This window comes from Budorcas taxicolor, chromosome 3 (genome assembly GCF_023091745.1).
Source record: "Budorcas taxicolor isolate Tak-1 chromosome 3, Takin1.1, whole genome shotgun sequence".
Lineage (NCBI taxonomy): Eukaryota > Metazoa > Chordata > Mammalia > Artiodactyla > Bovidae > Budorcas > Budorcas taxicolor.
In genome coordinates this window covers 69,505,220-69,517,285 of record NC_068912.1, presented here as the reverse complement: position 1 = coordinate 69,517,285, position 12,066 = coordinate 69,505,220, and the positions used below count along the sequence as shown (strand labels likewise).

The following is a 12,066-nucleotide window of genomic DNA, read 5'->3' as shown; positions in this document are numbered from 1 at the left end:
ATACTCTTCAATGCATGCATTTATTTGAAAGGATACACAAGGCATTGATAATATTTGAATCTCAAAGGCAGAATTCTGAGGGACTAGGTTCTCTATGCCATTTCTGTACTATTTGAGTCATTTACCCAATCCCTATGTATTACCTATTAAATAAATGAATAAATTAATTAAAACAAAACAGTTTGGCTAATATAACTAGTAAATAACATATTTTTATTTTACTCCCAACATTCTCAGGGATGTAAAACCCATTTAGCATGTGTCATACTGGCTTCTGATTTTTAAGGGAACTAAAACTTAGTGGAAACATATACACTACTATATGTAAAAGAGATAGGCAGTGGGAATTTGCTGTATGACTCATGAAACTCAAACTGGGGCTCTATGACAACAAAGAAGGATGCAATGGGGTTGGAGGGAGGGGGCATATGTATACCTATGGCTGACTCATGTTGATGTATGACAGAAACCAACACAATATTATAAACCAATTATCCTTCAATTAAAAATAAACACATTTAAAAACAAAATGAAAAAATTTAGGTCTCAGGAGAAGGGTTGTGGCCAAAAGACTTCTCACATTTTGGCACACTTGGGCAACAAAGGTAAATCAGAAATATTGAGAGAAAATTACTGTATTCCTCATTAAGAATGCTGAAGCTATATCTACTCAATATGAAGACAATTATTCAATAAGATCAACCCAGCAAAAGAACTGGACCAGTGCAAAGGGGGAACAACCCAATTAAACAAGCTGTTTCATCAATAGTTGGGCCAAATTTCTAACTGCAAATGAGCTCAAACATGCATATATATTCATATATGTAATATATATTGACTTATGAAACCCCTCAAAAAATGACTATTTTTTGGGCTCCAAAATCACTGCAGATGGTGAATGCAGCCATGAAATTAAAAGATACTTGCTCCTTGGAAGAAAAGCTATGATCAAACTAAACAGCATACTAAAAAGCAGAGACATTACTTTACCAACAAAAGTCCGTCTAGTCAAAGCTTTGGTTTTTTCCAGTAGTCATGTATGGATGTGAGAGTTGGACTATAAAGAAAGCTGAGTGCTGAAGAATTGATGCTTTTGAACTGTGGTGTTGGAGAAGACTCTTGAGAGTCCCTTGGACTGCAAGGAGATACAACCAGTCCATCCTACAGGAAATCAGTCCTGAATATTCATTGGAAGGACTGATGCTGAGGTTAAAACTCCAATAATTTGGCCACCTGATGAGAAGAACTGACTCACTGGAAAAGACCCTGATGCTGGGAAAGATTGAAAATGGGAGGAGAAGGGGACAACAGAGGATAAGATGGTTGGATGGCATCACCAATGCGATGGACATGAGTTTGAGTAGGCTCCAGGAGTGGGTGATGGACAGGGAAGCCTGGCATGCTGTAGTCCTTGGGGTCACAAAGAGTCAAACACAACTGAGCGACTGATCTGAACTGAAAATACATTCATATTGAGATAGACACATACACATTCATTCAGGAAAGCTAAAAGAACTGAAGCCCTGTGATTAGGACAGTATTTCATGTACTGAAGACTCCTTGTCTTTATTCTGGGTATTTTTTAACGTGGAACACTTTGTCCTTTTCTTTTGAAAATTCATGTCTTACCCATCTTTTCAGGTACTTCAAAAGCTCTCTCCTACATTAAATCTGATATTTAGCACTTAACTGAGCTCTTTCTTCTGTAACTGGAAATCTTATTGCTCTTACAATCACCATCATGGTTAAGCACCAAACAACTCGCTAAAGTTTATGTGTGTTAGGATTAACTCTCCACCTGAATTGTAAATGATACAGATGGCCGAGACATTTAAGAAAATAGACGTGGTCTACTAATCCTAAACAGATCACAGAATCAATAAATAATACATCAACATTATCATAGCTAGTTTAGGGGAACCAAGAACATTGAAGAAGTTCATAAACTCAGCACAAATATTACACACAAACATCAAGATCAGGGTTTTAGGGAGGAATGAATGATAATGAGATAGGAAATCAAATGTTTTTCAGGAAGGAGGAGATGGAGATTCATTTCCTCTTTCATTGAACAATACAAAACTAAATTATGGATAATGCATATGGAGATGGTTTATGCAGTTGTAACTTTGATACCTGAAATCTGAAAAACAAGTTGTGATATCAAAGACACAACTGTAAAATAACAGTACCTTCGCTACTTACTGCAGGGAGCAAACTTTCCATTCTATTTTAGAGGGACCTATAAAATGTTAATGTACATTACAATAGACTGTTTTCAGTAAGAAAACATTAAGAAATAAGCACATGGAGACCACTACTGTGGATTTTTTTACTTTAAAATTTTAGCCAATATTATTTTTTTCAACTTTATTTTTTTTTTTTACCATGTCTGACAAAAAGCATCCTGTGAAGAATAAAACAACAAATTACCAAAAACATAAGATAAATAAGAATTTGGAGGGCCCAAACTTTACTAACATGAAGAAATTGATTCTTACAGACACTGGCCAAATAAATTGACTTCCAATTTGAAATAAACTCCATAATGATCTGAATTCACAAGCCAAAGCATGTAAAGTGACGTCTATGATCAAAAGTCATGAAACACAAAGACATCTTTGATAAATTTTTAATAAATAAATTTAAAGTGACAATAAGATGTGTGTTATTAGGTTTTAAATTTTATGATGCCTAGACTTTAAAAATGTAGAGCTGTGAGGTGTGCTCATTTGGGTTTATAAGACTAGTAATAAAAAGTTATTCTTAAAAAAAAAAATTCCTTTTCTCTGAGACTCTATATATGGAATTTGGGCAAACTCATACCAAGTGAAGGGTCTTTCTTGAGTGACGGCTTCATGACCAAAATAGGATGGCATCTCTGATAGTTGCATATACTAGGTATATAATAATTCCTTATTTAACTAACCAAGCAAAATAACCATTTGAAAACTAATATACAACTTGGAAAAGATTTAAACTAAATAAAAATATCCAGATAAAACCTGATATTATTTCCTCAGTAATTTTTCCATGAGTCTAACTAGAAAATAACTATGGCAGCGATGCCCTGCACAGTCATTACATTAAGAAGCAGTTAAAGTGGCATGCTAGTGAATGAATATGATTCTTCCAGGCTTGGCCTTTCTGCTTCCTCAAACTATCTTTATACTCTCAAGTCCTCTGTGCTTTTTTCTGGACTTGGTCACCTGCTCCACTGCTCACCTGCTCCACTTTCTGAAAGACTTAGAAATTCTACATTGGGATGCTGACAGAGTCCTCATTTAACATTCTACAGCCCAGTCACAGGAGGGCACCACACCCTGGGCCCAAATTCTTGGAAGCTGCCTGCTGCCTTCCACCCACCCTGGCTTCCTGACTGAGCCAATTCATGTCTCCTGCTCCTATTGGACACAGACTATTCCTAATTTTTAAATAGAAAAATCTCTCTCTCCCCATTCCCCTGCCAAAAGAATTCACTATCAATCATGATGGACTGAGAGCAAATGGAAAACAAATCAATTCAATGCCAAAACAGCCTAAGCACGAGAACAAAAGAAAAGTGAGTCTTAGTCACTCAGTTGTGTCCGGCTCTTTGCAACGCCATGGACTGTAGCCCACCAGGCTCCTCTGTCCCTGGGATTCTCCAGGCAAAAATACTGGAGTTGGCAGCCATTCCCTTCTCCAGGAGAGCTTCCCAACCCAGGGACTGAACCCAGATATCCTGCATTGCAGGCGGATTCTTTACCACCTGAGCCACTGCTGCTGCTGCTAAGTCACTTCAGTTGTGTTCGACTCTGTGCAACCCCATAGACGGCAGCCCACCAGGCTCTGCTGTCCCTGGGATTCTCCAGGCAAGAACACTGGAGTGGGTTGCCATTTCTTTCTCCAATGCAGGAAGGTGAAAAGTGAAAGTGAAGTCACTGAGTTGTGTCCAACTCTCAGCGACCCCATGGACAGCAGCCTACCAGGCTCCTCCATCCATAGGATTTTCCAGGCAAGAGTACTGGAGTGGGGTGCCATTGCCTTCTCCTCCTGAGCCACTAGGAAAGCCCAAAATACTTGAAAAATATATGCTGATATAGTCTTCTGACACAGGTATGTTTTAGCTTTTTCAAAAAGAGGGGCTATATGGGTCCCCTCAACACATTTTAGTTGTGATTAAAGGGGAAAGGATAGATGTCTGTGCTGAGTGAACCAACATAAACACTGTTATCCAAGAGCAAGGGATCCAACTGAAAATGGACATAGTGTGTGGTCTTCCCCACCCTTCGTTTCCCACTACCAAATTCATTAGGTGGCAGCTTGCTTTATGGCAACTATTATTTCTAAGAGGTTCTGCTGCCCTAGGTCCACTACCTGGAGTTCGTTCCTGAAAGCAGAGCACTCAAGCATTATACAGACCTAAGATCCTCATAGGAACAAAAACGTTCCAATGCTCATGCATGACTTGCAAATCATAATCCCAAATGATCTGTCCAGTTTTATTCCCCAAGGATCTTTTGCCCTAGTCTCTCTTCCAACCCCTCTGGAACCATGAGGGGACATACCATGCACTTATACATTATATCCCACACAAGAAGGAAGCTGCTAATGGCTACAGCACATATGGTTGCAGACAGTTTCTAGTTGACAGCATCTTCAGGGTCCGCTTCTACCACTTCATTCCTCCTGGGAAGCTCACAAATCAGGGACTGAGTCAGGTGGGCTCATAAAGGTGCAGCCATTTCAAAGTTACTCTGGACCCCTCAGCAGGGCAGTCCTTGCTCCAGAACTCCCTAAAATGTGGGCTGAGGTTTTGTGGGGTCTGGTAACAGACTGACATCTCCCTGTATGTAATTCTACTTCCTTCGTCTTCTTTTCACAGATGTTATTCCCTACCAGAGAGCTTGATCCCAAACTCCATCTCAGCATCTGGAAAACTCTATCTGCAACGTGCCCCCATGAGTCTGATTTTCTTCTTCATTCTCTGATTCTATTCCTGCAAAGTCCAGCTCAAATAATACCCTCAAGAAACACTCCTTGATCCTTCTAATCAGGAATAATTATTCATCTTACTCTGTCCCCTTGAATTGTGCTTTTACACCTCTACTGAGAAGCAGCTTTCTGTTAAAGCTAGTAGTTTAAATTTCAAGTTTATTGAGAGTACAACCTGTGTTTTATTCATTTCTGTATGTCCCACAGTGTATAACAGTTTAAAGAGTTATGAATGATGGAATAAATTAATGTATGATCTAGAATCTGCCTAAACCTCATTTTTCCCTCTCTATTATAACTGAAATGAAATCCTGCCAATATTTCACACACCAGATCCAACCCCTTCTATTTTTCAGCTATATTTTATATTAGCTTCTGCTTTCTGATCTAGTTAACCAAATCCACTTTGCATGATACACACTTTTCCTGTCTCATCTGACAGTATGTTCCTTCAAAATACTATTCCAGACCCTCCATCTGTGTGAGGCACCCCAGGTTACTGCCCTTCAATTCCAGCTATCTCAGTATCTGTGTCTAAAAATATTTATGCTCCATCAGAACAATATTCAGGTTCTCTTATCTTTCTAAGACTAGAATAATATTCTCTATATGGCATCGCCAACTCAATGGATATGAATTTGAGCAAACTCTGGGAGATAGTGAAGGACAGGGAAGCCTGGCATGCTGCAGTCCATGGGGTTGCAAAGAGTCAGATAGATCTTAGCAACTGAACAACAATGAACAATATGGGAAGTATAATATATATGTATACATTCTGCATTAATCATATATGCATGCTCTCTTCTCCACTTTCCAAAATGATTGTTTCATCCTTTCTCCTCTCAGTCCTTATACACCTGGGCCTGCCACTGCCACCACCACTACCAGCCCATCCCTGCCTGATAACTTATCTCATAATTCATCAAATAGTTAAAAGCAAGCAGTAAGAATCTCTCTTCATCACCAAAACTATTGCCACTCAATATCTCTAGCCTATTCCCTGCTTACCATCTTGTACCACGGACTAGGAACCCCTGTTTCTACCAAAGGCCAGACTCTCCAGTTTCGCGGTGGAGTCTATCTTCAGGACTTCATGTCCATAGGTTTCCCTTGTTCTTGCATTATCAGTGTCCTGGATCATCTCCAGCTCCACACACTACTGTGTCCTAGAATCGTTCCTCTTCAGAAACTCTACTTTGATCCCAGATTCCACTCACTCTCCGATAAAACTTACTGAAAGAGTTGTCTCTAGAAGGCCCCTCCAGGTTTTCACCGCACAGTCTCTAACTTACTGTCCCTTTCCAGATCTGAGTGCCCATGACATCACTGAGATTGCTTTGGATGAGGTCTCTGATGATGTTCCTGTTGCCAGATCCAGTGGTGGCTTCTCAGGCTTTATCTTGCCTGACATTTCAAAGCCATCAACACAGTTGGCAACTTTAAAAATAAGCAAATAAAAACCAAACTCATAACACTCTTAATTTCTATAACACTGCATTCTTTTGGCTTTTTCTAACTCACTGAGAGCTCCTTTGCCTGCTCCTTCATCTCTGCTTGACCTCCAAATGCTGTCAAATCCGGAGTTTTGTCCTTGGGCCTCTTCTTTACTCTCCTAAGTGATCTTATCCAGACACTCGGCTTTAAATATTAATATTATCTAAATGCCTGTGACCAACAGCTCTCAACCTCCCATTCTCACTTTATTCTTCACTGACCTCCAGACGCACATAGAGCATCATTACATGAATATCTACTCTGCACATAAAACCTACCAGCCAAAACAGAAGTCTTGATTTCTGAACCAGCACACCTGCACCTCCCCTAATCTTTCCATTCGTAGGAAGGGAATTGTCATACATCCAAATGTTCATGTCACACATCTTGTTTTTCAGCCACTAAGTTGGGTCCGACTCTTTGCAGCCCCAGTGGACTGTAGCACGCCAGGCTTCCCTGTCCTTTGCTGTCTCCTTTTGCTCAGACTCAAGTCCATTGAATCAGTGATGCTTATCCAACCATCTTATCCTCTATCATCCCCTTCTCTTCCTGCCTTCCATCTTTCCCATCATCAGGGTCTTATGCAATGAGTAAGCTCTTCACATCAGGTGACCACAATATTGGAGCTTCAGCTAGTCACAAGTCCAGCAGTTATCTTTGAATTCTTTCCCTCACCTTTCATATCAATAAACACTGCCACCAGAACATGTCTGAATCTGTTCACATCTCTCCATCTCCATTACTGTCACCTTAGGCCAAATCACTGACTCCTTCATGTCGATGACTGCAAAATCTGCCTACTGATCTCCTCGCTTCTGCTTTAGGACTCTTAAAAGCCATTCTCCAGTAGTTAGAATGAGCTTTTATAATGTATTAGACTAACTTACTCTCCAACTAAAACCCTCAAATAGCTTTTCCACTGCACTTGGTAGAATGTGCTTTTGGGGTTCTCCTAACAACCCACGCTCCCTCCCCACTTCCCTGCCCCCATCCACCATGCTGTGCTCACAGGGCCCTTCTTTTTACTCCTTGAGCTCAGAAGCTCATTCCTGCCTTAGGGATTTTACATTTTGTTCTTCCTCTATCTGAAATGCACTGTCTTCAGTCTTCCCATTGGCTGGCTTCTCTTTATCATTCAAGTCTCATTTCCATCGTCACCTCGAAAGAAAGGTCTTCCCTGACCAACAAATCTAAATTAATGCTCCCACTCACACTCCGGCCAGGTACTAGCACATCCTCTGTTTTATTTTCTTCTTCATACTTATCATCTTATGAAACTGTCATTTTCATTTCTCAGATGTTATCTGCCCCGTCTCTTTCCCCTTCCAAGGCCTGTCTTGTTCATCACTGTATCTCTGATGCCCAGAGGAGAGAGGGCACATAATAGATGATCAGTCAATAACTTCTGAGTGAGAATAAATAAAAATTAATCTTTGGAAGAACAGTCACATAAGGCATCCACTGAGAGTTAGGTCCTTCTCTCTTCCATGGCAGTACTTCGCACACTGAAGTAAACTCTTTTCCATTGACTATCTCTTTTACTATATGCTTGTTCTTTGAGGACAAGGACATTTTATCTTTGTATTATTACCAACTAGCATAATTCTTATCATAGAGTAAGGCGTACTACAAATATTTGTTGAAGGAACAAAAGAAAACAAGGAAACGATGTGACATAGATCCTATGAATAAGTACAAAGGTGACCCTCTAAAGAGGCTGGATAATGACCACAGCATTTGAGCCCAATCATCACAGAGAAGTGAAGCATTACATATAGGTTTAAACTTCAGGACTTTAAAGTCATTATTAACACTCTAGCCTATTTGAAGTTATGCAAATTCTACACCATTTTCAGATGACACTGGTGTGATACAGGGGTTCAAATTCCTAAACAAGATGCTCGGGTAACAGGAAGACAGTGTCAGAGTTCTCTGAGCTATTTAAATTACTAAAATTTATGGAATACATCTCAGACTATTTTTCAATTCAGTTAGTTTTATGAAATATCCACAGAAGGCATGACACTGTATACAGTGTGGACTGTGGATTTGAATATGCAATGTCAAAGCAGGTCAAAGACTTACAGGTCCCAGTGGAAAAAGTCAGCTTATTCTGTTTATTCCATTATTTTTGTGTCAGAGAAAAGTCATTAAAATGTTATGACCACTTGCTTGACCTGTGATCCAAGTCTGGAAAAAAATAAAGTCCAAATTGCTACAATTGGCACCCTGTAATAAAGGTCATGTACTATCTTCTCAAGACATGGAGAAAGGTATTGTTTAGTTTTTAAATAGAAAACTCAATGAAAGAAGATGCAAATTAAAGAAGCTTGACATTTTTAAGCACAGCCAATATGTGACCCATGAACTTCCAGATGTTCAAGCTGGTTTTAGAAAAGGTAGAGGAACAAGAGATCAAATTGCCAACATCTCAGACAGGAGACAGCAAGAGTGAACGTCGACATTCTAGGAATCAGAGAACTAAAATGGCCTGGAATGGGTGAATTTACCTCAGATGACCATTATATCTACTACTGTGGGCAGGATCCCTTAGAAGAAATGGAGTAGCCATCATGGTCAACAAAAGAATCTGAAATGCAGTACTTGGATGCAATGTCAAAAATGACAGAATGATCTCTGTTCGTCTCCAAGGCAAACCATTCAATATCACCGTAATCCAAGTCTGTGCCCCAACCAGTAATGCTGAAGAAGCTGAAGCTGAACGGTTCTATGAAGACCTACAAGAACTTTTAGAACTAACATCCAAAAAAGATGTTCTTTTCATTATAGGGGACTGGAATGCAAAAGTAGGAAGTCAAGAAACACCTGGAATAACAGGCAAATTTGGCCTTGGAATACAGAATGAAGCAGGGCAAAGAAAATAGAGTTTTGCCAAGAAAATGTATTGGTCATAGCAAACACCCTCTTCCAACAACACAAGAGAAGACTCTACACATGGACATCACCAGATGGTCAACACCGAAATCACATTGATTATATTCTTTGCAGCCAAAGATGGAGAAGCTCTATACAGTCAGCAAACACAAGACCGGGAGCTGACTGTGGCTCAGAACATGAACACCTTATTGCCAAATTCAGACTGAAATTGAAGAAAGTAGGGAAAACTACTAGACCATTTAGATATGACCTAAATCAAATCCCTTATGATTATACAGTGGAAATGAGAAATAGATTTAAGCGCCTAGATCTGATAGATAGAGTGCCTGATGAACTATGGAATGAGGTTCATGACATTGTACAGGGGACAGGGATCAAGACCATCCCCATGGAAAATAAATGCAAAAAAGAAAAATGGCTGTCTGGGAAAGCCTTACAAGTAGCTGTGAAAAGAAGAGAAGCGAAAAGCAAAGGAGAAAAGGAAAGATATAAGCATCTGAATGCAGAGTTCCAAAGAATAGCAAGAAGAGATAAGAAAGCCTTCCTCTGTGATCCATGCAAACAAATAGAGGAAAACAACAGAAGGGGAAAGACTAGAGATCTCTTCAAGAAAATTAGAGATACCAAGGGAACATTTCATGCAAAGATGGGCTCGATAAAGGATGGAAATTGTATGCACCTAACAGAAGCAGAAGATATTAAGAAGAGATGGCAAGAATACACAGAAGAACTATACAAAAAAGATCTTCACGACCAAGATATTCACGATGGTGTGATCACTCACCTAGAGCCAGACATCCTGGAAAGTGAAGTCAAGTGGGCCTTAGAAAGCATCACTACAAACAAAGCTAGTGGAGGTGATGGAATTCCAGTTGAGCTATTTCAAATCCTGAAAGATGATGCTGTGAAAGTGTTGCACTCAATATGCCAGCAAATTTGGAAAACTCAGCAGTGGCCACAAGACTGGAAAAGGTCAGTTTTCATTCCAATCCCTAAGAAAGGCAATGTCAAAGAATGCTCAATATACTGCACAATTGCACTCATCTCACATGCTAGTAAAGTAATGCTCAAAATTCTCCAAGCTAGGCTTCAGCAATACGTGAACCGTGAACTTCCTGATTTTCAATCTGGTTTTAGAAAAGGCAGAGGAACCGGAGATCAAATTGCCAACATCTGCTGGGTCATCGAAAAAGCAAGAGAGTTCCAGAAAAACATCTAAATCTGCTTTATTGACTATGCCAAAGCCTTTGACTGTGTGGATCACAATCAACTGTGGAAAATTCTGAAAGAGATGGGAATACCAGACCACCTGACCTGCCTCTTGAGAAATCTGTATGCAGGTCAGGAAGCAACAGTTAAAACTGGACATGGAACAACAGACTGGTTCCAAGTAAGAAAAGGAGTATGTCAAGGCTGAATACTGTCACCCTGCTTATTTAACTTATATTCAGAGTACATCATGAGAAACACTGGGCTGGATGAAGCACAAGCTGGAATCAAGATTGCTTGGAGAAATATCAATAACCTCAGATATGCAGATGACACCACCCTTATGGCAGAAATTGAAGAACCAAAGAGCCTCTTGATGAAAGTGAAAGAGTAGAGTGAAAAAGTTGGTTTAAAGCTCAACATTCAGAAAACTAAGATCATGGCATCCGGTCCCATCACTTCTTGGCAAATAGATGGGGGAACAGTGGCTGATTTTATTTTTCTGGGCTCCAAAATCACTGCAGATGGTGACTGGAGCCATGAAATTAAAAGACGCTTGCTCCATAGAAGGAAAGTTATGACCAACCCATACAACATATTCAAAAGCAGAGATATTACTTTGCCAACAAAGGTCTGTCTAGTCAAGGCTATGGTTTTTCCAGTGGTCATGTATAGATCTGAGAGTTGGACTATAAAGAAAGCTGAGTGCCAAAGAATTGATGCTTTTGAACTGTGGTGTTGGAGAAGACTCTTGAGATTCCTTTAGACTGCAAGGAGATCCAACCAGTCCATCCTAAATCAGATCAGTCCTGGGTGTTCATTTGAGGGACTGATGTTGAAGCTGAAACTCCAATACTTTGGCTACCTGATGCAGAGATCTGACTCATTTGGAAAGACCCCGATGCTGGGAAAGATTGAGGGAAGAAGGAGAAGGGGACGACAGAGGATGAGATGGTTGGATGGCATCACCAACTCAATGGACATGAGTTTGGGTGGACTCTGGGAGTTGGTGATGGACAGGGAGGCCTGGCGTGCTGTGGTTCATGGGGTCGCAAAGAGTCAGACACAACTGAGCCACTGAACTGAACTGAACTGATGGAAGAAATAACCCCTTTCCATGTACCAGAATGCCATCCAAGGAGAAGGTGCTCTAACTGGTGCTATATCGATCGAGAAGAAGAAAAAAGAAAGGCTTATCATTACCTACTTACACACATACTGAATGCAGATCTCTGTCCTCCAAGGAATTACAAATCAGATTATAAGACAATACGTGAGTACCAAAAGCTAAAAAGAAATCACAAGTATTATGTGCTGTATACCATCCATAGTAAAAGCTGCAGGATTTCAGTGGAGGGAAGGCATTCTGAGGCTGGAGGGCAGAGGAGGTGGGTCCTGAGCAGGGCCATAGAGCAAGGAAGACTACCACTTGAGGTGTCAATAAGATACTTCTCCAAAATGTGAGTGTGGAGAAAATAATACTGCTTT

At 40.2% G+C, this 12,066-nt stretch overlaps 1 protein-coding gene across 1 annotated transcript in view; it reads right to left on the bottom strand.

The window, feature by feature from the left end:
• The window catches only part of SLC44A5 (solute carrier family 44 member 5), a 166,841-nt gene extending 159,594 nt beyond the window's left edge, over positions 1-7,247 (bottom strand). Inside the window, exons 1-2 of the mRNA XM_052638052.1 lie at positions 7,196-7,247; positions 6,270-6,414 (exon numbers count right to left, since the gene is read on the bottom strand). Of these exons, the coding sequence (XP_052494012.1) occupies positions 6,270-6,414; positions 7,196-7,247 (197 nt within the window). The remainder of the gene's footprint in view (positions 1-6,269; positions 6,415-7,195) is intronic.
• Between the last annotated feature and the right edge of the window lie 4,819 nt (positions 7,248-12,066).